Source organism: Geotrypetes seraphini, chromosome 13, assembly GCF_902459505.1.
Source record: "Geotrypetes seraphini chromosome 13, aGeoSer1.1, whole genome shotgun sequence".
In the NCBI taxonomy this organism is placed as follows: Eukaryota; Metazoa; Chordata; class Amphibia; order Gymnophiona; family Dermophiidae; genus Geotrypetes; species Geotrypetes seraphini.
In genome coordinates, this window is record NC_047096.1 from 76,871,708 (window position 1) to 76,899,486 (window position 27,779).

Sequence of the window (27,779 nt, forward strand, 5' to 3'; positions counted from 1 at the left end):
TAGTCTTGGTAACCTTATGTAAAAAAGAGAATTCTACCATAGTTTAGGGACTATGGACAGATCACATATAAGCATCAGTTATTTCTGGTACATATATACACACATACACAATTACATCTGCCTGATGTAAATACTTACACCTGCTTTCCCTGGAGTAAATTTATAAAAAAGGCATATACTGTACATTTCCTTTATAAAATAAGTACAATATACGCATCTATGTACTATGTTAACCAAGGTACCTGTTATGAAACTAGTTTTCACAAGCAGACAGATAATTAAAGCAGGAAGCAAAGAGAGTAAAAATTATATTTTTATTTAAATTTTGCATAAACCAAGAGTAATTAAGTTGTGGTTTGTGGTTCCAACAATTTGTTTTCCACTTAAAAAGGTGAGAAAACAATTAATTCCAGATGTTTCAATACAGGGGGAAATAACGTTGTACCTGGACATCACACAAAAAATGACAACAATGCACTGCAGATACAAATGTAGGCGGAATGGGTGGCAACACGGCCCATTCAATGCCTGCAACCCATTTTCTCTTTCTTTTATTAGACAAACTGTGTACTTTTTCATGCTACAGAGGAAAGTAGCAAGAGAGCCTGAAAGAGTGCAACAGGTAAAAGATTCAGGCCCAAATTCTGTAGCCAGCGTCTAGGTAGGCACCTATTTCGGAGGCGCCCAACTAGATAGTCGCCTATCTAAATTGAATAACAAGCACAATTAAGCTTTTTAATCAGCACAGATTGCACATAGGCGCCTATCAAGAAAATGCGTTTCTGTACAAGGCGCCTCTAAAAATTTAGGTGGCCTTCTAAAAAATAGGGCGCTATGCTTGTTAGGTGTGGGTGTGGCTACGCATTAGGCACCTTATTACAGTATCACTGCTCTTAAGCTCGCATGGGTGCCTAACTTTTAGTTGTGCCTAGAGCTGGCCTAATTTAATGGGCACCTCCAAAATAGGTGCCACTCAGCGTGATTCACTAAAAAGCACTCAATTTTACTTGAATCACGCTGAACAGTGCCTATATCTGCGCCTAACGTTTGGGCACTTGTTATAGAATTTGCCCTATAGTGCTCATCTCTGGACTGAAAAGATGACATAGAAAACTATTGCCCCCCCCCCCCCCCCAACACACAGGAAGACACCAGGTTTTAAGTGTGGGTGATGGAATTAATGTCACCAGGGGAGGCGGTCAGCTGGTTTAGGCCCTCAGCACATCATTTAAGAGGAGTCACAATGGTAAGTCCACAGATGCAACAGGGCAAAGGCAGGCATGGTTCAACTTTTGTCAAATTGGCCCTACACCTCCTACCAATTCCCTTCTCCACTGCTAGATACTGGGGTGGTATAACTTATTTTTAGCACCAAAAGGGGTTTGGCTAATGCAAGATCCACCTTGCCAGGCTGAGCTGTCCTAGCCTCTGTCACTGGCATGATTTCTAACTTCTTGGCTTTTTATTTTGCTTAAGAAGGGCAGAAAACTAATGTGCCCAGCTTTCCAGAAATCCTCATAAAGGGCAAATGTTGCCCATCCAGGAGGCCAAATAACCCTCGCCCCTCCAAATATAGATGAGATCAAACAACACAATTTCTCTCCTGCCCCTACGAAAATGTATTCTTATGTGGAACCTGACCCCTATCTCGGCTAGCAAGTGATGAGGAGGAAGGAAAAGCAGTATAATAGCATATGACTTTATAGTTTTTATTTATTTGAAGCAAACGGCACCATACTGTTGCCCAATTAGCAGGCACCAAAGTAAGGCTTTATCTTCTCTTCCTTTTCCCCAGCAGCCCAAAGAGGGCTGGAGGCTGCAGAAACAGAAATGGGCTGAAGCAGTGAAGTAGGGCTAAGAGCGAGGCACTGGCCATCAAGGCTGTCCCAACCACAAAAAAGCCTAAGAGTTGGCTGTGAACAAAGAGCTAAGTTATCCTGAAAAATGACCTTAGCCATCACCACTCCTTCAAAATAACCTGGGAGTGGCAGCAGAGCAGAGAATTTAAATGCAACAAAACTACAGATTCTACAATACTTTTTAGCTTTCCAACAGTCTTCACATTTCTGTAGTTTCCTTGATTTATCTACTGCAATTGTCTCTTTTTTGATCAATTCACAACAAAAAAAAGTACTTGATCGGGTTCCAGACTTCAACAAGACAAGCAGTGATAAAGAATCTGGACTAGACAAAAGTGGATCAGACCAACCCAATTCATTAAGCAAAAAATAAATCCACTCCCAAAAACTGATTTTCCGAAAAACGATTATCAGCAATTCTTGCCCTGCCCTTCCATAAGCAGATAACTTGATATAAAGACACAGAACCCTACACTTGACCTCCTTACTGGCACAACATACTGAAGATTATTTCTCTGTGCTTTATACCAGTGCCCTAGACTTGCCCCTTCAGCTTCAAAATATATGCCCCAGAGTCTACAGCCTGCTGGACTAGATTTCACCCTTTCTTGTGGCCCAGGACTGCACCAGACTGGGGAAAGGGATGTCTCTGGAAACACAACACACAATAGCACAAATTAAATCAGTCATGACAGAAAATTAAGCAAGAAGGACATTTAAAAAGACAGTTGAAATAAATCGTTATAGTTAACTAATTTTTATTTAATAAGTTTTGATTTTAATATTCTTAAATCATAGTCTTTGAAAACAAAGAGGAAAACAAAAAAATGTAACCCAAGAGAAAATCCATCCTCACAGAAGTGGGGTGGGGTGGGGTGGGGTGGGAGTGGAAAGTATCTGAAGATCTCTGCAGAGCTGCCACATGTGGAGTAAAAATACATCCACCACAGCAGCAGAGCATTGCGGATTAAAAGGCAAAATTCTGGGGAGCCTTGACTGAACCCAAGTGAAGCCATAACGGAAAGCAGAGGGGGGGGGGGGAAATCCCAAGATTATTTCCATTATGGAAAAAGTGATATTGTTTTTTACAGAACTTAAACTAAACCTTCTTCACTGAATTCATTTGTCAGAAATTTTAGAATAACTGGAATAAATGGACAAATTTAGAAACCCTCAAAAGGCTAAATCTGAGAATTTACAAGAAAATCCTGTGGAAAAAAAAATGCCAAAATCTGATCTTTCTATAGATTAGTCACTTGAATCCACAGATCTTCAGCCCTGGCCCTTCAGTGGGAGGGTTTTGTCTCAGGTTACCAGGTTATTTATCATGAAGTGCATATGCAAGCCTGCAGAGCGCTCAGACAGATCCCCACAATTATATATATATATGGACATTACAAAACACAGATAAAAAGAGCTAAAAAGCTAAATTGGCAAACAAAGTGGAAAACATTTTTCTATTAGGCCCAAATACTGAAACAGAAAGTGGGGTTGGAATGACTAAAGCCCCTCACCCCATGGAAGGGAAGAAGAGCCCTATTGGAATGACAAACAGACCGCACTGGAATAGTAGATGTCCCTTTCTTCGTAAGGGAGGAACCCAATGGAATTATGGGAGCCCCTCACCCCATAGAAAGAAGGGGAGAAAGCCCCATTGGAATGGATAAAAGCCCCTTGCCCTATGGAGAAAGGGAGAGAAGCTCCCCCCCCATTGGAAGGGGAGAAAGCCCCATTGGAATGGATAAAAGCCCCTTGCCCTATGGAGAAAGGGAGAGAAGCTCCCCCCCATTGGAATGGATGAAAGCCCCTTGCCTCATAGAGGAAGGGAGAGAAATTCTACCCCCCTGGAATGGATGAAAGCGCCTTGCCCCATGGAGGAGGGAGGGAGAAGAATCTCTGCTGGAATGAATGGTATCCCCCTTTGGAATGGCAGAAGTCCCTTTCTCCCAGTGAGGGGGGCCCCTTTGGAATAAGGAGCCCCTCCCAGTGGGAACACTGGAAGGATGCTTCTGGCGATTTGGTTTCACTTGGCAGCAGGCTTGCAATTAGATGGTTTCCACATAGTTGGCAGGCAGCATGCCAGTGTCACCGGTGCGTTCCACAGTACCATACATCCAGCCCTCATCAATCTGTTGCACATTACTAATAATGTCCCCGTCCTGGAAGGAGACCTCATCCTCATCTGCTGCCTTGTAATCATATACAGCTCGGAATCGCTTCTGGAGGAGATGAAGGGAGAAAATAAGTGTCACTGAGAGGTAATGAAATGTGCTGAACAAATACATTTGGAACCATGACAGGAACGAACTAGAGAATGACAGAGGGATAAATTTTTCCCCGTCCCTGCAGGAACTCATTTTCCCATCAAATTCTATTTCTGTCCCTGCCCCATTCCTGCAAGCTCTGTCCTCATCTGCACAAGCCTTGAACACTTTAAAATCGTAAAAGTATTTGAGGCTTGTGTGGTTAAGGCAGAGCTTACAGGAATGGGGCAGAACAATAACACAAGTAGATCGGAGAGGGTTATAATGCCGCTTTATAGAGCAATGGTCAGACCACATTTGGAATACTGTGTCCAACATTGGTCTCCCAACCTAAAGAAGGATATAAAACTGCTAGAGAGGGTGCAGAGACGAGCAACGAAGCTGGTAAAAGGTATGGAGAACTTGGAATACGAGGAACGACTTAGGAGACTAGGATTGTTCTCCCTTGGGAAGAGGAGACTGCGAGGGGATATGATCGAGACTTTCAAAATACTGAAAGGAAAATAAGTTATTTACAATGTCCAATGTGACACGGACAAGAGGACATGGACTGAAGCTGGGTAGGGACAAGTCCAGGACAAATATCAGGAAGTTCTGCTTCATGCAGCGAGTGGTGGACACCTGGAATGCTCTTCCAGAGGAGAGTATTGTGGAATCCACCGTCCTAGAATTTAAAAGCAAACTAGATACACATCTCCTTACAAGAGGCATAGAGGGATATGGGTGACTAAAATTACGCCAGGTGTACACCTGGCTGGGCCTCCGCGTGTGCGGATTGCTGGACTTGATGGACTGAAGGTCTGTTCTGGAGATGGCAGTTCTTATGTACCTTATGTAACTAGCGGGATGGGATGAGGAAATTGAGTTCCTGTGTGCCCTCATGTCATTCTCTAGAATGAACCTCAATCCTATGCCAAAGAATCTTGATGAAATTTAAGAGTACGTCTGGGATCATCCTTATAGAACTCATAAGGTGCAATATGAGGGTAAATCAAAAAGTAAAGGCAAAATATATTTAACAACTTTAATGGAAGTAACTATGAGCAATTGATCATATCACTTTTCCACATAATCCCCATACAAGAAGAAGCATTTGTTGGGTCATTCAACTAGCTTCTGCATTCCTGCAGAGAAGTTTTTCACCTGCTCCCAAAGCCAGGTGAGCACCGCTTCCTTTATATCATCATGCTTTGTCTTTTGCTCTCTGGGTTGCAGAGATACACCCCATGTCTCGTCACCAGTGACAATTCTCTCCAGAATACTCAGGTCTTCATGCTGTCTCAGGAACTGGGTCAAAACCTCCATACGCTGTTGCTTGTGCAGATCAGTAAGCTGGTTGAGAACCCACTGTGCACAGATTTTCCTATACCCAAATCATCATGCATTATTGAAAATGCAGATCCATAACCGATATCCAAATTTGCAGCCAATTGAGACACCGTTATCTGTCGGTCTTCTCTAATCAAGGCATCCGTCCTGTCAATGTGCTCTTGTGTGCACAATGTTGATGGGTGACCAGAACAACTGTCATCTTCCCACACATAAACCTTCCATTGATTCATGGTGCTATGACAATACTGTGTCAATATCAGACAGCGAACTTCCACAGGTCTCACTCCCTCTACCCAAAGAAAGTGCACTACTGCGTGTTCTTCAAAATTGCAATCTTGCAACGGAGCATCCATGTTTCCGACCTCGAGGTTGCCACACAACTAAAGACCGAGTGCTTCACTGTGCGTGGACAAACTATCCAACAGGCAATGTACGAGTACATATGCTGCATTTTGCTAGCTTTGTTCTTGTTATCAAGTAATTTAACAATTGCCTTTCATTTCTGATTTGCCCTTGTATTACAGTATGTCGTTTTGACAATTTCTTAAAGACATCCAAATTTAATTGTGAAAACGACACTTTTTTGACTTTGGCATAGGTGCAGTGATTGGTACTTTTACTTTTGTATGATGTTTGAAATGTTTGTGAAGCTCTATTATGTGTGTGTTGTTGTATGGATTATAAATAAAATCATATGCCAGCAACACTTGGATAATTTTGCTTTTAAATCTTCAGTAGCACCCAATACAAATGGGACTATTTTTGTATCCTTTCACTATTTACTAGTACCTGCACTGCATTCCACTACATTAAACATTCAAGAGACAGTCCCTGCTCAGTATAGCTTACAATCTAATCAAGCGGACAAACAGTAGGGTGTTAGGTGAGTTTCTCAGGTCTCCCAAATAGAATTGATACTTACCCCTCCTGCGGGAGCACTGCGCTGGGTGGAAGCAGGAGCCTGCTGATCGTGGTAACCATAGGATTGCTTCACCTGCTGCTGCGGCTGCTGATGGTGATAAGCTGGAAAAGAAAAACAATGAACAATGTGACCTATTCACCTTTCATCGTCTACTTTCACTTCTTTCAGGCATTGTTCACTCCAGTTCTTGTCAAGGTGGTCTGTATGCTCTTCAAAAGATGAAGCAGATTTTTTTTTTTTCAAACAGTTGTAAAGGGAAAGGAGTGTCCAGCTGTGCAAGTCTGAAGAGTGGGAAGGGAAGAGAGAGAGAGAGAGAGAGTGTGTATGTGTGTGCTACTGCACGTAACAGTTCTCAGGCAATAGCCAGACATACCTAAAGAAATTCTTCACACTGATCACATGGGCTGATAGTTACCAGGGGCGCTATGCAGGCTATGATGCTGTGCGGATGGCTGCTCCGAGGGCCCACGGTAGTTGCTGGTGTCTTGGGAGTTTCTGCGCTCTGTCTCACTACCTTCAATGGTGACTGAACCCATTCGGCTCCTTTCAAATTCTTCATGGTATTTTATCTAAGGCACAAGATGGAAAAACAGAGACATTCTTATTGATAAAAGGGAGCTGGACCAAGAGAGGCGGCTCAAGAACCCCATTGTGAGGTTGCAAGCTTTTCATGAACCAGGAAGAGTGTCAACACCCTTCCCTAACCCTTATGCTTCATATCCAGCTTAGGAGATAGCCAAGTCAATCCCCTATATACACACTTCACAGGGGCAAAGGACTTTCTACATGGAAAGTGATGCATTTTTTGGGGTGCTGGGGTTGTACATGATTTTTTTAAATAAATGTATAAATCTAATTTAAACATCTAGGCAGTTCATAAAACATAGAGAAAGATCAAGAGCTAAAAAAAAAAAAAGACAAAATTACAAAGGTCAGACTTAAAATAAGACAGTGCAGGAAAGGGTCTGCAGGAAATGATATCAGAACCTCTAGTGGTTTATTGAGAGCATTAACCACAGAAGAAGACCCACACATACAATAAGATTAAATTTAAAAACACCAAGCCTGCAAACAGCAGCTAAGCCACAGCTCTAAAAGGTCAGGCTTGTCCACAGATGCCATCTGCAAGGCCTAGTGCAGGCAGCTACCTGCTAGGAAGGGCACAGCATACTGTACAATACAGACATACGTTACTAATCTGGTCCTGTGTCTTCTTAATTCTCTGCAGCTCTGGCGTGTCAGCCACCACACTGAATCCTTTTCCCTTGTTCTTCTCAAACTCCTCCTTGTAGCGAATCTGGCAAAGACAGAACATGAACACTTTTCTTATAAGAGCTATACAATGCTTCTAGAGACATCCTTTGGCGTTTTAAGGTTCATTTATTAATCTATTAGAGGGGCAGCATAACCAGGACCTACAGAGCCCAAGGGCCAACCAGAACCCATAAAACCACAGAGAGTTCTCTGCCATGTCTGAAGCTCGATAGGATATTCATCAATTTTTATTTTTTTTTTTTTGGAGGGGCAGAAAAGTAAAAGGTCTTCAATGCTTCCAGTTTGTGGTTTCTTCTGACCTGGCTTTGCAGCTCGCTCTGTTGCTTCAGGCGAAGGTTTTCTGGGGTGTCTGCTACCATAGTAAATGACTGCTTCGGATAGTGCCTGAAATACACAGACAAAACTATTTTTTAGCCATCCCCATCATATTCCAAGACTCCTCCAAGTTTCTAGCTGCACTGAATTCCCCAGGGCTTTCCTTGTGGCATTCATTCCTGAAACCATCTAGCACCACAAAAGAAACTCTTCCCCATCTCAGAAACACAAGGACAGACATGAAAAGGGGGGGGGGGAACGCATGAATTAAGTTAAAAAAAAAGTATAAGATACCAAACACCCACATGCATTATATAGGTGAGAAAAATGTTCAATAGTCATACACAGACCTCAGTCAACAAAAAAAAACAAAACAAAAAAAAAGACAGTGGAGGAGAAAGCGAGACTGAACATGACAGCCTTCAGATATCAGCATGCAATCAAAATTTTACACTAGCTGAACTAATGAACTATCCCTAGATCAAGCAAGGCAGCAGTCTGCCCAACAAGACGAACAACTCCCCCTAACAGTCACCAGGAGCCTCCTTTCTGCACCCAGCCGCATGTGCTTGCAGAGCAAACCCACAGCAACTACTGTTTCACTGTGGGGAGGAGGGAACAGAAAGAACTGAAATATACCACCGCTCTTCCCTGCCCTCACTACCAGAGCATCCTCCACATCTCCTCCCCCCAGTCAGAAAGAATAAAGGTCCTCTCCTCTTTCCAACTTACAAAGCAGAAGTTGCTTGTTCAGCTTTATATCATATGCCCCCCACCACAATAAACTACGCTTTAGCCCTCATCCAACCACATTTACATAGAGACAAAGAGGGGGTTTGCTACGAACAAGAGAAATGCAAAGCATCTGCAAGCAGCAACTCTCCTGTAGGAAGGGGTGGGGTGGAAAAGCCCCCTGGACACTTTCCCAGAATACAGCGTCATGTTGTTTCTTCCTGTGAACAGATCCGAATCTCATTGCTACATGATGCTGAAAGCAGAAGAGGTGGAGAGCCAGTGGGGAGGGACGTGAGAGGGGCTAAATAAGCACACCATTACTTGTCAGCCATAAACTCACTCTTTACACACCAGCACAACCAAACACTGCTTTGTTCTTCCCCCAATACCCCTGTTGTACATATCAGCTGCTTCCCCATACTCTGTCTACAGGAGATACTTCACTGGGGGGGGGAACCCAATTGTATAAGCATCAAACAACTATGTCTGCATGTGTGTGTCCATCCAGCAAAGGACCAGGAAGCCATACTCGGCAAGGTCAGACACAGAGGAAGGAAGAACATCTTCCCAGTTTTTTCTAGAGAGACAAGCTGGTAAAGCGCCAAAAGCAAGACAAGAGGGCTTTGTTTGTAACAAGTAGTCGTGTTCTTTCCTCATCCCGGGCTCTGTGACTTCCTCCCGCACTGTTCAAGAGGATAAAGCTCGGCAGGCCTTGTACCTTCACAATGCCAAAACTAGGCAGAGAGCCCAGCACATGATCTCAGTGCATTGTGGGAGGGGACACCACATCTGGGAACAGGAAATGAGAAATTATGTGACTGGGTATTGGCAGAAAAAAAAAAAAAAAAGAGAGAGGAGGAAAGGAAAATGTCAGAGTGGAATGCCTTCCATGGAATTCCAGGAATGTCTAGAAATTTTTTTGGGTTAACCAAGACTTCTGTCACTGAAGAATGGCAGATCCTCCCTTTTAGCTCCTTATAAGGCCAAAAAGGGAGCATTATAAATCAGGCCCTCTTTCACATGGAAAACCCAGGAGTTCCACGCCACCCCTCCAGCGTGCTATACTCATTTGACTTTAAGTAGCTCTAGCGATTAGCTGGCTCAAGAGCAACACTTCAGCATCATGAAATAAAGAGGCAGATAATGGCTATATTTCATAATTCACTTGATAAGTATCAATAACACCAGAAAAGTGCTTCTTACAAGCAGTTTGCCCAAAGCTTCTAGCAGTTGTCACTCAACCACAGTAAGTTCTCACCCTCTCAAACTATCCCACCTTTTTTTGCAACTCTGCATGCCATCTGGGATAGAAGCCACTGAAGTGGTTAGTTTCATGAACTAGGAACCTGGAAATCTGGGTTCCTCTTGCTTCTGTCACTGTCACACTCCTATTTGCTCAACACAAATTATAATCTCTCTGGGAAAGGAACTCACTGAATTCTGCTGAGACTTTGCAGATGGAACACTTCAAAATGTCTTTAAAAAATACTCACCTCTTCCATCTGATAAAAAAACATCCAAACCCTGATTTTGGAGCATCAGAATTTGAACATTTCACACTGCAAAGAAATGTTGTGGGCATATTTTGGGTGGGACAAACAAATGGGAAGAAACGTCCATGTCTAAAGAGACAAACATTTTTTCTATTTCAGTCACGTCCCAAGTTACAAAAAGGTGCTCTGAGAAGTTGACAACTGGAAGGATTAAGACAAGCAGAGCAGACTAGCAAACTGAAGAGAAAAGCATTTTCAGCTGATCAAGGAGGAGGAGTACTGCTCTGAAGAACTGCTGTTGTTGCTTTAGCAATATGTATCAATGGGGCTTTTGGGACTTCTTATACCTCATTATTCCACACTGAGGATTCATATCACTATTTAGTATTATATTGTAGTCCTTTATAGGTTTTTTTCCCCCTCAAACACAACCTCCCGGTTATATATATTGCCATTTTGCTTACTACTTGTATCTTTTGGGGTTTTATAGTATAGTTGCTTTAGCAATAACATTAACATTTAAGGAAAGAGCTTTCAGTCCCCAGTAGCTCAGCCCCTGATGCAGCCTTTTTGAAGGTAAAACATGGACACATCAAGCAACACTTTTATCTTGAATTTGTTGGTCTACTCTGATTGGTTTGGAGATTAAGGCATGACCCCTCCTTAATCCCCCAGTGGTTTCTGTCCCCTGAAAATGAAACTAAAGGAAAAAAAAAAAATAGACCGTTAGCTGCAGGTATTATGGCCATTCTGAACAAAGCACCAGGCAGGTCAGAGAAGTAGCCTAGTAGCTGGTGCAGTGGACTATAAAGCGAAGTTACTTACCTGTAATGGGCATTCTCTGTGGACAGCAGGATAAGTCAGCTACATATTGGTGATGTCATAGGACTCTCCCATTAGAAAGAAATGCTCTCCAATAGCTCAAATATTTTTTTTAAATCTCTCTTGAGTATTTGCAGTAGATATCCCTGCTGGGCGAGTCCAGCCAAACCCACTTCCTGACTCAGTCAATCCCTACCTAGCTCAGATCCTCCATCAAGGGGAGGTGGGTGGTTTGTGTGGCCAGCTTATCCTGCTGTTCACAGAGAATTCCCGTTACAGGTAAGTAACTTCACTTTCTCCTAGGACAAGCAGGATGCATAAGCCACATATAGGTGACTGCAAAGTTCCCAAGAGGATTTTGGTCCTTACGGCCCTTGATGTGCTGAGGTAGGAGGGTCTGGCGCAATTCAGTGTTGCAGGAGGCGAAAGAGAAGTGGAGGAGACCAGGTTTGTTGGCCACTAAATGTCAAGAGGGTCTATAATAGAGGTGAAATAAGTACAATATGATGTCAACTGACAGGTCTTTAAATATATGAACACTAAACCACAGTAGCCATGAACATGTGCCAAAAAGGGGGAAAGACCACAGAAATAATGACTCCCAGTCTGTATAATGACCACTGCCATGTAGTATTATATTAAGACATGGAACAGGAAAACTATAGATGTGTAGTCTGCATGACAATAACCAGCAAAGATGATTGCCGGAACAGGCGATTCAGAATGCCCATACTACATCAGTATGAGGACAATCCAGATGAGAAATGTCATGAGTGTAGGAGGATTGTAAAGGAGCTCAGAGGACCAAAGAGCTCTGAAAGGGTGTAATATGTGGTTGCAGTGGTCTTGAAAGGTTACACGTTGGTGAGGAGGAGTTATTTTATAATGGCCGGGTTGTTACTGTATTCAAAAGTGGCTGTTCTGTTGCCTAGTTGCTGTACTAACATGATCATTGTCATAATCTTCTTGTACGATTGATACAAATTTAAAATGAGTTGGGTTATCCAGTACACAAGAGCTAAGAAGTTGTAGTGTGTAATTTGAATGCTGGGCCAAATGAAACTGCCTTGGCATTGGTCAGCTTTAGTACATTGATTTAGAGCTGATCCAGTTAGCTTCAGTGTGAATGCGGCACTGGATGGTGTCAACATGTGATTTTATTTTCCAAAATCTGTCCCCCATACACCCTTGATTTGAAGACTGTGGACTCGCAGTTGAGCCCCTGTTTGACTTGTTTCCTGGGGAAAGGTACTTGATCACAAATTTAATTCTGATGAAGAGGAGCTCTGGATTTGTGCCAGAGGCTGTGGTAAAACAACCTCCAATTAAATGGAAGTAGAGCGTAGCATAGAGCTGGTGTGCAGGCTGGCTCAGGCTATTTCAGTAGACCAGCGACTGGTTTTGATCCTTAGGTAAAGTAGGTCTTAAAACCCTGGCATTCTGGTTAAATTAAAAAAGTCCTACATGCAGCAGAATAAGAGATTTTTTTTTGGGGGGGGGAGGGGAGGGTGGAGTTGTTTTGTTTTTAAGATAAGCCCACAAGCGAGGCCAAGGATGTATAGAAAGGAGAAGTGGTTTATCAAGAAAGCTTTCACTCTCCTTTCTAACCAGAAAGTTAGGAAGGGAATGGGATTTGATACACCACCTTTCTGTGGTAACAATCAAAGTGGTTTACATATTATATACAGGTACTTATTTTGTATCTGGAGCAATAGAGGATTAAGTGGCTTGCCCAGAGTCACAAGGAGCTACAGTGGAAATAAAGCCCAGTTCCCCTAGGTACTCAGGCTTCTGCACTAACTATTTACACTACTTCTCCCCTCCAATTAGCCCCTCCCCCTTATGTCTGCACTGCAGGATTCCTGGCCAGTTCCAACTAATCCAAAAGAGTTGGCGTTAGTGGCCAGGATTTAGGAATTAGGAACCCCAACCCCCCTCTTTAGGGGCTGTTGTAATATGCACTCAACTTGCAGAGGGGTGAACTTAGTAATGGACAAATGGGTTCGTAAGGAAAGAACCCTGTCAGTATGAGCAGCAATCAATACCATGAAGAGACACTATCTGATCAGGAAATTATATGCCAGAGTTGTGCTTTCTCCTATGTACAGCAGCATTGGGTTTTTTTTAGGATGCAATTTTCTGCAGTAATTATATTGAGCAGGATGTGTGGCTTGAGAATTAGGCCCTTGTTAGGTCTCGTTTTACAGAATACTATTTTTGTTTTCCCTGCGGTTCTTACTGACAACTACTGTTTTGATTTCTATGATAGCAAAATGTAAAGAAGGGGTGGCAACCATGGTCCTCAATAGCAGTGGTCAGCACTAGGAGTCTCAGCGCTGAAGGTTAGTGGGGCCCGCAACCTTAGTGCCTGTGCAGAAGGCTGTCTTTTCAACAGCAATCCATGTAGGGTAGCGAGTAAGGCCTGCTGAAAATCCAGTCCAGTGCTGTACAGTGGCCTCAGAGGGGAAATCGGGAGGCACAAGGCCATCACACCCAGCCTCTCTGTTGATTTCAGCCCAAAGACACCCTGCAGTGGCCCGAGAGGAGAACCAAGAGGCGTAAGGCCACCACACCCAGCCCCTCTGTTGATTTCAGCCCAAAGACACCCTGCAGTGGCCCGACAGGAGAACCAAGAGGCGTAAGGCCACCACACCCAGCCCCTCTGTTGATTTCAGCCCGATGTGAAGATCAGTCCTTGATAGATAGGTAATCTCAATTTGGTTACTCTGTAGAAAAAGAAAAAGGCAGGCGAGAGTGTATTTAATAAACAGGTAAGAAGCATTTTTTGTAAAATAAAAGGAGAATAATGAAAACCGTTCACTTGGAAGTGTGGATAAACTAGACTGAGTCGGGAAGTGGGTTTGGTTGGACTCGCCCCTGGGCAAGGGTATCTACTGTAAGTATTCAGAAGGATTTTAAAAAAACCAAAACACTCCAAGCTATTAGACAGCATCCGATGTCATCACCAATATGTGGCTGACATCCTACTTGTCCTAGAAAAAACCAAGAGACATAGGTTCAAATCCCAATGTAAGTCTTATTTTTTTCTGTCCTGGGGCTTTCTCCCAAGAACAGAAAAATACTTACTGTACCCTAAAGCTGCAAGCCTGAAATGGTATACTGTATATTCAGGGACAGTAGGGATTTTTCTGTTCCTGGAGGGACCATTTACATACATTTACAAAAAAAAAAGAGTTACAATGGGATTTGAACCCGTGTCCCTTGATTTACAGTCCCAGTCCCATTGAACTAACCACTAGGCTACACCTCTGTTTTTCAAGGATAGAGGAACATGCTTCTATCTTTCATGGAATGAGGGAGGCAGGCAGACAGACAAGAGAGACAAAACACCAAGGATCAAGGGGGAAACCATCAGAAGTCCTACTGCACTCCAGAGACAGATCGATGGACAAAGGATAAAATGGACTTACGCATTGCAGTATGGTTTCTTATCATAACCCTTATAGTTCTTCATGTTCAAGGTCATTTTGCAGATCTCACAATGGAAACATGCCTTGTGCCAGAACTAGAAAAGAAGATTTAAAAAGGAACTTAACAATAGCATACAGTATGTTATCTTGTCACCACTGAAAAATATCATTTCTGCCCCTGCAGACTCCCTCTAACTTGGGATGTGCATTCAATATTGTGTCACATTTGGGGGGGTATGGGTAGCTCACAAAAGAGAGAAAAAAAGTTGTAGACCCTGTACGGGATTCCTTCCAATCTCACTTTTACATGGCCAGGAACACCCATAAAACTCTGTTAACTCATAGGCCAAAAGGCTTGGTAGCGGAAATCCATGCAGAACATACACACTGAATGGTGAAAACCTAACAAGAACTGTAGCAGAATGGTACTTGGGAGTAATCATCCGGGAAGATTTGAAAGCGGCCAATCAGGTGGAGAAAGCTTCAACAAAGGCAAGACAAATGCTGGGTTGCATCAGAAGGAGCTTTATCAGCTGAAAGCCTTAAGTCATAGTGCCGTTATACAGATCCATGGTGAGACCTCACCTGGAGTACTGTGTTCAGTTTTGGAGGCCACATTATATAAAAGGACGTGAAGAGGATGGAGTCGATTCAGCGAATGGCCACTAGGATGGTCTCAGGACTTAAAGATCTCCCATTTGAAGAACGCCTGAGCAGACTTCGCTTATATTCTCTAGAAGAACGCAGAGAAAGGGGGGACATGATAGAAACATTCAAATACTTCACGGGCCGCATTGAGGTGGAGGATGAAATCTTTTTTCCTACGGGTCCCATGGCGACAAGAAGGCATCCGCTAAAACTCAGGGGGGGGGTTTCATGGGGACACCAGGAAATACTTCTTCACCGAAAGAGTAATTGATCAATGGAATAGTCTTCCACGTCAGGTAGTCGAGGCCAGTAACACACTAGACTTCAAGGGACAATGGGACAGACAGGTGGGGTCGCTCAAGAGGAATGCTTAATAGATGGAATCTCGAGGGAGGGAGGGTTCTTGAGTGGGCAGACTTGTTGGGCAGTCGGCCCTTTTCTGCCATCATACTCTATGTTTCTAAGGCTTCAGCCAGAGACCTGGAGCTGGGAAAACTCCGGCCCACATCACCGAGCGAGGCTTCAGCCTTGGATCAACACTGGGAATACAGCAACCCTTGATGGAAAGGAACATCTCAAAAAAAAAAAAAAGTAAAGAGCTGGAAAGCAAAGGATAAATTCCACTGCTCGACAGAAAAGGGAAATAACTGATGTTAAATTTATTCCAAGACTTGACATGGGAAATAAATATGAGTATCATCAGATGAACCTTGCACGTCCTTATCAGTTTTTTCCCAATTGGGAAACTATTTGCAGTTGTACAAATCTCATAACATGGTTTTATTATTATTATTATTATTATTAGGTTCTTATATCCCGCCATACCCAAAGAGTTCTAGGCGGTTTACATCCGTTACATTAGGATCCGGTCTGAACCCGGATTTACAAAAATTTTGTCGGAATTGCAGGTAGCGCGGAAGGAGGCAAAGTAGTTTTAGCACAGGTTTATCATAGTTGGGTTAGAAGATAAAATGGAGGGAGTGGGAAACCAGAAGAGGGGGGGGGAGAGGGAGGTGGGGGTGGGGGAGGTTGGAGTGTATGCGGGGAGTAAGGACTAAGGGTCTTGTTCGCGGAAGAGGTGTGTTTTGAGAAGTTTTCTGAAGTCTAGGTAGGTCGGGGCCTCTAGCATCATTTGGGCTAGCCAAGGGTTCAGCTTGGCCGCCTGGAAGGCGAAGGTTTTGTCGATGAATCTTTGCCAAAACACAATCTAAGATGTCATCAGGCCATCAACTCCACCTCATCCTTTCTGTGACAGCTGTCAGGAGTCAAAAGCATATGCTACCAGAGCTGGGGTGGATTGTAGCCTAAGAACTTCATCTCCTGTGGCATTTCAGGTTATTTTAATGACAGATCAGAAACTAGCCAGCACTGGCCATGAGGAACCTCACATGAGCAAAGGAAAAGGGGCCAGCACATGCAGATTTGAAAGAGCATGATGCTTTCAATTGCAAGCAATCCTCTCGTTTGAGGAAAGGCTAAAGAGGTTAGGGCTCTTCAGCTTGGAAGAGAGAAAGCTAAGGGGGGACAGGTCTACAGAATCCTGAGTGGTATAAAATGGGTAAGAGTGAATTGATTTTTTTTTTTACCCTTTCAAAAATTATGAAGGCCAGGAGACAATGAAGTTACATGGAAATACCTTCAAAAAAAGTGGGAGAAAACGTTTTCATTCAATGAATAGTTAAACTCTAGAACTTGTTGTCATAGAATGTTGTAATAACAGTTAGCATAGCTAGGTTTAAAAAAAAAAAAGGTTTGGACAAGATCTAGAGAAAAAGTATATAATCTGCTATTGAGACAGGCATGGGGGAAGCCGCTGCTAGCCCTGGGACTGGTAGCATGGATGTTGCTACTATTTGGTTTTCTGCCAGGTACTTATGACCTGGACTGGCCATTGTTGGAAACAAGAAACTGGACTAGATGGACCATTGGTCTGAGCCAGTATGGCTATTCTTATGTTCAGCAAGCACCCCTCATGTTCCTCAAAGTGGATGTCATCTGCTAAAGCAACATAATCCCTATGTAAAATTCCATTAAATAAAGGTAGAAACTGAAATCAGCACATTTAGAGGAAAAGACCCATCTACATTTATGACTAGTTCAAGAGGTAAACCAGAGCAGAACACAAAGGTGATAAGGTAAAGGAAAGCATTGGCTATGCACATTTAATAGCAACAGACTCAGTGAGGATAGAGGAACGTTCAGAGTGCCATCAAGGATTTCAGGGACAGGATGAACCTGGATTAGAGAATGACACGGTGACAAAATTCATCACCGTTCCCGTCCCCGCGGATAACCGCGGGAAATAATCCCATGTCATTTTCTAGTGTCTATTTCAACCTCAGTCCTTCTACACCAGCATTCTTCAAAGCAAAGCTTGAGGGTCAGTGGTTGTGGCCATTCATACTCTGATTCTTATGTGAGCCAAGGATAATGAAGCCATTGTGACATCACTGATGTGATTGGCTCTTAGGCACTGGTGGAATGAGGCATTATGACATCACAATATCTGCTCTGGATACCAGAGACTGTCATTCTACACCAGCATTCTTCAAAGCAAAGCTTGTGGGTCAGTGGTTGTGGCCATTCATGCTCTGATTCTTCCCTCTCTCCTTAAAGAACGACATGAAGATAGTTTCCCGCGGTTATCCGCGGGGACGGGAACGGTGATGAATTTTGTCACCGTGTCATTCTCTAACCTGGATCTCAGCATTTCTTAAAAAAACAAAACACAACAACTGTGATAAACAGTAAGCTTTGGACCGAAAAAGAAGTACCAGTATCATCAGTAAGATTGACTTTTTTAGTTCTATAAATTATACGAGGGGTGCAGTGCCCTTTTAAACACAAGCAGTCAGCTACAGAAGGTGTCAGTGTGGATTATTAGGTTTCCCCCCCCTTGAACTTGCTCACTGTGCTGTCACATGTGCCGGTCCCATTTGTTTCTGCCACTATTTTAGTTTCTATAACCTCCACTTAAAAGCCTGAACCAGTCATCTATCACCTCTGTGAAAAAAGTATTTTCTTTTATTCCTTTTGAACATTTTCCTCTTCGGCTTCCCATAATGCCCCCTTGTCTGAACTTTTCTTTTTATGGACAAGGTTTCTTTCTGCACACTCTTTCCCAACAGTGCATGGACATGTGCATATTTTCCAAGAGTCATTGTGCATTTGACTGAAATTACATGGGAAATATTTTTTCATGCAATATGGTCAAACTCTGCAAGTCATTGTCCAAGGATGTAGTACAAAGCAGTTACTATATCCATGTTTTAAGATGCTTGGCTAAACTCTTGGAAGAAAAATCCATAAACCATTATTAAGACAGACTTGGAGAAAGTAAAAAAAACTTATCTCTGGGGGTAAACTATACATAATCTAGCTACTTTTTTGCAATTCTGTAATTCACTGTGTCCTGGATTGGCCACCTATGGCGGATTGGGCAAACTTTTGTAGATGCCACTCCTCCCGGTCCAGTGGCTCAGCTTCTCTAGTCCCCTGCCATCTAAGCCATTTCCTCACACCCCCCAACAAAAAAAAAAAAAGTGGAATATACAGTCATGTGAAAAAATTAGGACAACCCATCAGTTCTTTCTTAAATGTTCACATATTGATGTCAAAATTTAAAAAAAAAGACTTATCTCTGGAAAAGAAAGTGATATAATTACAGGTAAATACAAAATTTTTCCTTGATTTACTCATGAAACAAAGATATCCACAAAAATGTATATTCTAACTGAGGAATAAATTAGGACACTTCCACATATCCTCCCACAAGTGGCTCAAATCACACACAGGTGTACCACATCAGGTGCACATGATTAGAACATCGTTCCTCAGCATTTTGAAGGAGGTTTGCCCTACTTAAACCTTAGACATTTAGTTTGGTGTGCTCATGACTGCTGCGGCGAGTGTGAACACCATGGTGAGATCAAAAGAGCTGTCTGAAGCCTTCAGAAAGAAGATTGTAGCAGCTTATAAGTCTGGTAAAGGATTTAAACAGATCTCGAAAGAATCTGACAGCCATTCCACGGTCCAGTAAACAGTGTACAAGTCGAGGACCTTCCAAAACAACTGGTCAAAGTTGACCCCCAGAGCAAACTGCAAGATGCTAAAAGAAGTGCATTCCTCTACAATCTGCACAAATTTAACTTGCATGGGTTTGCAAGGAAGAAACCTTTGCTCTCTAAGAGAAACATCGAGGCCAGGCTGAAGTTTGCCAGAGAGAATGTAGACAAACACTAGGACTTCTGGAATAGTGTTCTATGGACATACGAGTCTAAAATTGAATTATTTGGATACCAGAAAAGAGGATATGTTTGGCATACACCAAATACAGCATTCCAGGAAAAAAACCTCATACCAACTGTGAAGCATGGAGATAGAAGTGTCACGGTCTGGGGATGCTTTGCTGCAGCAGGACCTGGCCAGCTCACCGTCATAGAATCCACTGTGAATTCTACCATGTATCGGAGGGTGCTTGAGGAACATGCGAGACCATTAAAGCTGAAGCGGAACTGGACCCTAAAACATGACAATGACCTAAAACATACCAGTAAATCCACCAAGGAAGAAATGGAGAGTCCTGGAGTGGCCAAGTCAAAGACCTGATCTTAATCCCATTGAGATGCTGTGGGGTGATTTGAAATGGGCTGAACATGCAAGAAACCCCTCAAACATCTCACAGCTGAAAGAATTCTGCCAAACTTTCCTCAAACCAATGGTAAAGACTGGTAGATGCATCTCACCTCAGTTATTTCAGTCAAAGGGGGGAAACACTAACTATTAGGGTGTCCTAATCTATTCCTCAGTTCAAATACATATTTTTGTGGATATCTTTTGTTTCATGAGTAAATCAAGGAAAATTTTGTTGTTTACCTGCAATTACATCACTTTCTTTTCCAGAGATAAATATAAAAAAAAAGGATTTGACATTGATATGTAAACATTTCTTAAGAAATAACTGAATATTTCATGGGGTGTCCTAATTTGTTCACATGACTAAGCATAGAGCTACTTTATACTGCACCGCTGATGGTTCTGCCAGTTGTACTCCTCAGAAACAGAAGTTTACATCAGAAGGGCTGGGACCAGCAGAGCCATCGGCAGCAGGGCTTAAGCAGCAGCACTGAACCTCAAATACAGGGGAGGAAGGAGATGCAGGACCAGAGTACACAGATGCCAAGGGTAACCTATCCCCCCAAAAATGGATATTTACCATCCCAGTGAGAGAAGTTTATCTTGTGGTGCATTTGGGGTATAAATCTGGATTGGTGATGAAGGGACTGAGGTCTAAGGAAGCTGATAGCTACTTATTCGCTACCAATACTTTCATGTGCCCTAAAAATTGATTTTAAACATATTTTAAAGTCAATTACTTGAAGCACTTACCAGCACCAAAACCACATACAAATCAATTAAAACAATTCATCTGTATTTAAAAGTTCCTTTAAGAGGCAATGTTTCATCATTTAAACCTGATCAGACAAGTCAGCAAGGACCACTTCAACACATAGAACATTTTGCAGGATCTAAAACCCTGCCTGATACAAACTAAAATTATCATCAGCTTAGTAAGTCCAACACACACACACATCAAACACTATACACAAATTTAAAAAAAAACAAAACAAAAAAGACCCACACTCAGAACCTTACCATACCATAACAGCACTAATTCCCCAGACTCAAAAGAGAACAACCTTTTTCATGAAAAGTCATTGTAAATATTATGCCAGGCTCCAAAACACCAATACACCACCAAGAGAACAAAAGAGAATAAATGGGACTGCTACCAGATTTTCTACTCGGATATTATATAGTAGCAGAATACTGCACCTTGGTCACAAGTGCAAACACAAGCAGACCCTCAACAAATACAAAACTAAGGGACCCCAGCGGAGGAGTAGCCTAGTGGGTTGACAACCAAAGAAGCCCTGTTCAAATCCTTGTGATCTTGGAAAAGCCACAACCCTCCAATTGCCCCAGATACAAAAATCGAATATAAGTTCTCTGCAGACAGGGACAGGCCTAGCGTTATCTGAATGTAACTTTTCAGCTAAATATTATATTAAGAAAAATATGAGGCAAAAACCAAACCAGAAACCTCAAAAAAAGTCAGACTGTAAATATGCAGCAATACTAGAGAAATAGAAAATGAAATGCAAGATATTAGTATGTACATTTACAAAATATTCCAATTACTGAATTCTAAATGAAATACATGTACTTTGTTTTTATATCTTTGTTATCTGAGCATTTTATTTTTTCATTCTCTTTAATTCCGGTGTCTCTTTACTACTTTTTTCTTTTTTTTTTCCGGACCTTGCAAGGTTTCTTATTCATTTGATATTTCTTTTCTCTGTCCACCATACATCTTTCCTCTGCATCCCTATCTGTCTTGTCCAGCATCTCCTCTCCGAGTCCCGGCCCTCCATGTTCAGCATTATCCTGTATGTCTATCCTTCCCCCTCCGTATGTCCAGCTTTCCCTTCTTCCTTTCCTCCTAGACACCCCACCACCCCCAAGACCAGCATCTCTACCTTTCTTCTCCTTTCCTCCAAATTTGACTTTGGGAGGTAGGCAGTGATTAAGATAGGCCTCCGGTCTAGTTGGCCTTTTCTAATGCTGCAACCTGCCCACACAAAAACTAGAAGGTGCATCAGAAGCTATAGGAATGACAGCGGTAAGGGCTCTGGGGTGGCCAGATGCAGCCTGTTTTAAAATCGCTGGTGGTCAGTGAAGACAAGTTTGGAGGAATGGGGGCTGGCCGGGAGGGAGAGGGAGAAAGAAATGGAAATGGAGATGCTGAACCCACAGGGAGGTGACAGCTCAGACAGGAATAAATTTTACCTACAGGCAACGGAGCTGCTGGGGCCCCCTTGATTCAGGGGTCTGGAACAATTGTTCCTTTTGCCCTTTCATAAAAATGGCCTTAGATCTTAGGGCAATTTCTGGATCCAGTATAGTAATTCTTATGTTCTTATGAATTCATACTGGCTACCTTGCTCACCAATCTTCTATGCAGAACAGTGGAGGAGCACTTTCAATAGGATGTCCAAGTTTTAATGTTTTGAGAAAGACATCCTGAAATCCAGTAGAGAAAAATGTCCAAATTTTTTTTTTTTTTTAATGACCTATGTAGACGTTTTGGTCCTTATTACATCTAACTTTTTTGGCCATTCTCGAATATAAAGACTTCCACATGAAAAAACACACAAAAGCAAGTTTTCATTTAGGCAGCCTGCATTCTTAGCAAACTGTTCAGACAGCTGAGCATAGCAGAGGGGCTCTTCTAAGTACTGTAGTAAATTTCACATTAAAAGTCCCAGGTACAGATGTCACTATATCTTGTTATATTGTATGGTGAGCTCTCCAAAACCTACACAAAACTTACTGAACCCACCTGTACATCACCACAATAGCCCTTATGCTTGTGTCATCTTAATGTAGGTACAGTAGTTTTGGGAGGACTCACCATACAACATAAGATATAACAACATCTGTACCTGGTACTTTTAACTTGATATTCACTGCAGTAACCTTTAAGAGTGCCCCTCTGCTCTCTGGGATCAAAATGTTAGTGTGTTACTATCTGAAGCTGCTTTTCAGCACCCCTCGCAATACAGGCTAGAAAGTACTGGTTTTTTCACATCTTTGGGTGGTGGGAGGGGAGTCAGTGACCACCAGAGGCATAAGGAAGGGGAGGTCATGCCTTAATCCTTTTTAGTATTTAGATGCTTTTAAAACAGGTCTAACTCCAAATATCTAAAAAAAAGTCCTGGACATTTTTTTAAAGGTTTGATTAACCCTGCCGAGCATCCAAATCCTAAGCCCGGCCAAAGCATGCCTCTAAGATTTGGATGCACTGGACACAAAACGATGAGAAAGATGTCAAGAAAGTCTGTTTTGAGAATGCTCACTTGGGACATTTTGACTAGTTAAGATATCCAAGTGCTGATTTATGCTGTCTTTTGGATGTCTTTTTTGAAAATGAGCCCCAAAGGTGGGAAAAATGCCAATTTAGAAATATACTTATTAATGTGGTATTAATATTAGGCTAGGATTCTTCTGGAACGGTCACTAACTACACTATGTATGACCCCCCTTTGCTGAATGTGTGTTACGTTAGTGTCCTTCTGTAAAGGAAAACGTAATTCAATTACTTGCGAGTAGGGAAGCCTCTGACGCAGTGGCATAGTAAGTGAGGGGCGGTCCACCCTGGGAACTGTCCTGCATCCTCTTCTCCTTCCGCCACACGCATGAGCCCCTTCCCTCGTACCTCTTTCATTTTCCCAGCACAAGCAGTATCACCCTGGGCACCACTGCTTTGACATGTTTTGCATCAGAGGGAAGACTTCCAGGTCAGCCTCTAAGAAGGCGAATAGAATGCTAGGTATTGTTAAGAAAGGTATTACAACCAGAACAAAAGAGGTCATCCTGCCGTTGTATCGGACGATGGTGCGCCCGCATCTGGAGTACTGCGTCCAATATTGGTCGCCGTACCTTAAGAAGGATATGGCGATACTCGAGAGGGTTCAGAAAAGAGCAACGTGTTTGTTAAGAGGTATGGAAAACCTTTTTCGTATGCTGAAAGATTAGAGAAACTGGGGCTCTTTTCCCTGGAAAAGCGGAGACTCAGAGGGGACATGATAGAGACTTACAAGATCATGAAGGGCATAGAGAAAGTGGAGAGGGACAGATTCTTCAAACTTTCAAAAACTACAAGAACGAGAGGGCATTCGGAAAAATTAAAAGGGGACAGATTCAGAACCAATGCTAGGAAGTTCTTCTTCACCCAAAGGGTGGTGGATGCCTGGAATGCGCTTCCAGAGGGTGTGATAGGACAGGGTACAGTATCAGGGTTCAAGAAGGGATTGGATGATTTCCTGAAGGAAAAGGGGATAGAAGGGTATAGATAGAGATCATGATACAGGTCCTGGACCTGATGAGCCGCCGCATAAGCAGACTGCTGGGCAGGATGGACCCCTGGTCTGATCCAGCAGAGGCACTACAGCAACAGGAGCGAGAGAGAGATATGTGGCTGAACAGAGAAAGGCACACTCCCGTGGGAGCCCTGGAAAAATGAATTACATCCCTTGGTGGAAGAGCTGATCATAAGTCCACGTTGTCATTAAACAGATAGGTCATTAAGTAAGGATGATCTGCATTAATAAACAACTGTTAGTTTTGAGTACAGGCAGTGTTTTTACAGCTATACTAAAATCCACCTAGGTCACTCCTTGATCTACTACTCTAGTCACAAGGGGCTAGATTCACTAAACTTACCGATCATGTACCGATAGTTTTGCGATCGTTCCCAACCCAATTGACTCAACAGCTGTGCGATCAATTTGCGATCCGATCCGCACTTGCAAATGAGGGGAAACGCCATACGGAAGTAGGAAGCCATCGATTCACTAAACCAGAAGTAGGAACACCGATTGGGTTTGCCGATCCTAAATGAAGCGACTGCTGAGGACCAGTTGCTACTGTCCTTGCTGACTCTCCTGCTCTTTGCGAGCCCGTGGTCTTAACCCATAGTCAGGCTGCAAAGCATGTTCTGTTCCATTCTGCCTGCACACATTTGATTCCTTTCAGGAGCTGCATACCTACGCCACCCCTCCCCCTTTGTTTTGACCTCACTTGTGTGGAGAGCGCGGATGGCATCCACAGCCAACCAGGATGGTCTGCGCGTGCGTCGCAATCGCTCTGCAGCAATTCGTGGGGCGTGCGTCCAATCTGATCCACACATGCAAATGAGGACTCTTTAGTGAATCGGTCGCCCAGCAGAACTCGACCACGAATCGCTCCAACAACGATCCGGACCGGCGAGTTTAGTGAATCTAGGCCAAGGAAATCTAGTTTGTTTATCCAAGATCCATCCCTTCTTAAAAACTACCAAAGGTCTTGTAAACTAGTTCCTAGTTAACTTCAAAGTTCTTAATGAATTTTACCGAGATGCATTAGGAGCCTACCAAACGTCAAACAAGTGATTTATGAGGTCCAAGAGTAGTTTTTGCGGGGGTGGAGACACTTTAAAACAAGACACAGAACTATACAATTACGATACCCCCAGACAGTAGCATGCACTATGATTCTGTAATATGATCCACCTTGGGCTGCAGCCACATCTCTCTCAGCAAGAGCTGGGCACACATCTCCCTGTACCGCTTTGATATACTGTATGTACTCTACCAGCATCTCTCACAGGCCACTGTTAGAAAAAAAAAAAAGATGCGCCGGCACTTTAAATATCACTCTAGGATGCCCAGTAGATGTGGCCAACTATCAGAATGCCTGGAAAACCCCTCCTCTGACCTCACCAGGAGCCACTTCAGCTTAGCACAGCCTTTTAAATATGCTAAGGAAAGTTAACTGGGCAGTTAGGAAGCTTTTGGCAGGTAGATATGACAATTCCGAGAGAACAAAGGTACCCCGAGGCCCTACATTTCCGCAGCTTTTCTTAGGTTTTTTTGGGCGTACCCCATTCCTTTAAACACTGCCTCGCTTCATTTACATTTTAAAATAAATAAGGTTAAAAAAAAAGGGCGTGTCCTGTTTGGTGCCAGCTGGGAGGCGTGGCTTTTGAAATTCCTATCCAAAGCCATGGGAACTCAACTCAAAGGTCTCCAGCAGGATCCTCCCCATCCCTGGCTCTCATGAAGACATGAACGTTGACGTGCCAGGCTGGCAGCGCAGTAAAGCGTTACATTTCGACCCTTGTACGTACAGATCGCGCAATTATCCACTCTGCAAATACGACAGGGAATTTGTTCCAATGAGTTAACGACAGAAAACTGCGAGAAGATGACCGCGAGCTAGAGAAGGGCTCCGAAACAGCGCCCGTTCTGAGCAAGGGAGGGCCCCCAAGGTGTCTAGGAGGGAGACGGAGAGAGCAGGCTCTGGGGCGGAAGAGGGAGGAGGAGGGCGTAGAGACCCGAGAGCAGGAAGAGGGAGGAGAGTCTCTAACCTTCAGGCCAAGGAACTTTGCAACGAGTCCGTCTCAATCCGGATCCACGCCCTAAAATCTCTCAACGTTACCTGGACTAGCAGTTTGCTGCGCCCGAGTCCCCGGTTTCCTCTATCACAACTCGGGACCGAGAAGGAAAACCCCCGACATGACTCACCCCACCGCCGTTCCCCGGGCAAGTCGTCCACCCCCACCCTTCGATCCCGAGCCATAAAGCTGGAGAGAAGGGTCCGGTTGGAGCCCGGGAGGGAGGGAGAAGAACGGATCGCAGCCCGGGAGAGGGAGGACGGGGCGGAGGTGCTTCTGCCTATTTGGCGCCTTCTTTGAGCTGCAAGTTACAAAGCAGCCTCGGCACCCCGAGACAAGGGATGGGGGAGGTGGGAGGCCAACCTGGAAGTCCTGGGCCCCGGCCCCGCTCCGGTAGCGAGTAGCAACGGGCACCTGCAGTCTAGCCTGGCCTAGGAGGAAGACAGGGACTGCCTGGGATCCCAGGTGCATGCAACAGCAACGATCTAGACCCCGACCGGTTCTCAGCCTTGCTCGGGGGGGGGGGGGGGGGGGCACTAGCCAAAGCCACAATATCCGGGGCAGCAGCGCGAAGGGAAGCAAACAGGCTGCAGGACTCCGCCGCTGGGCCCCACCGAAGCAGGGGGGGTGGCTACTCACTTTGTCCAAGCAGTTCACTTTCTCCGTGGGGTAGACAATCTTGCCACACCGGGCACAGCTGGGATTCATGGCGCTGGGCTGCCCGCGGCTCCGGCTTCCCTCCCTCCGATTTTTTTTTTCCTTCCTCTCTGTGCTCCGGATAAACACAGGAGGGCGAGGGGAGCGCGCGGCGCCGGCCCGCTCAGAACGCCAACCCTGCAAGGCGCGCTCCCCGCCCCCAGCGCAGGGAGCGCGCTTAAAGAAACAGGAAGACGTCTGAGGGTTGGAGCCGATTTCTAGTGGCCTACGTGATACCCCACCCCATCACGTTGCTCTTCTGGTCTGGTGTCCAAGGGCCATGGCCTCCTCTTCCTCTGGTCACTATGCCTTTGCTGCTCTTACCGGTCATCAGTGGCTGTCCAGCCTATGCAGCTGTTTGCATGCCCTGCGCCTACAGCAGGACAAGGGAGGCAGATGTAGCGTGGGAATCCGGAAAATGATGTCCTCTCTTCAGCAGCACAAATAAACAGATAGAGGAACCAGTTCAAAAAATACTTTCCACTTTCAACGGTGCTCAGAATCCAAGATGGAATGTAAGAACTCAGAGTGGGGGATTAACCCCTACCAGAACTCTTGTGGTATCTATCATTGCACCATGACTGCTGTGAAAAGTTGTTTTGAAACATTGAATAAAATAAGTGATACTTTGTAACTTGCACACTTTCAAATTGCTTATAATGTATGAATGGTTCAAAGGTTAAGTAACTTAGCTGAAGATTGCTGCTAGCGTTAGTTTGGCTGGGTCCTGACGCGTTTCGCCTTACTGGCTTCCTCAGAGAACCCGCATACAATCTCTTCAGCAGCAGCAGACTTGCTGGCAATTGGAAAATGTGTACATTTGTGAGCAGGAGATATGAGCGATGCTTGTTTTACATTTTCTTTTTCTAATGCAGTGGGGGGAAAAGGGCAGCAACAAATGAGAACACGCTTGCAATTCTTTTTTTCCCCCACCCCTAAACTGATTTGGATCACAGCAGATCAGATGAATATTTCACCACCCACCCCACTT

At 43.8% G+C, this 27,779-nt stretch overlaps 1 protein-coding gene across 1 annotated transcript; it reads right to left on the minus strand.

The window, feature by feature from the left end:
* Positions 1 to 295: 295 nt before the first annotated feature.
* On the minus strand, positions 296 to 26,953 carry LASP1 (LIM and SH3 protein 1). Its single transcript, XM_033917814.1, has 7 exons — positions 26,732 to 26,953; positions 14,449 to 14,543; positions 7,952 to 8,036; positions 7,567 to 7,674; positions 6,793 to 6,946; positions 6,378 to 6,478; positions 296 to 4,078 (listed from the first exon to the last, which is right to left on the minus strand). Exons 1-7 carry the CDS (start codon positions 26,798 to 26,800, stop codon positions 3,905 to 3,907), a joined length of 786 nt encoding a protein of 261 aa, XP_033773705.1. The 5' UTR covers positions 26,801 to 26,953; the 3' UTR covers positions 296 to 3,904.
* Positions 26,954 to 27,779: the final 826 nt, after the last annotated feature.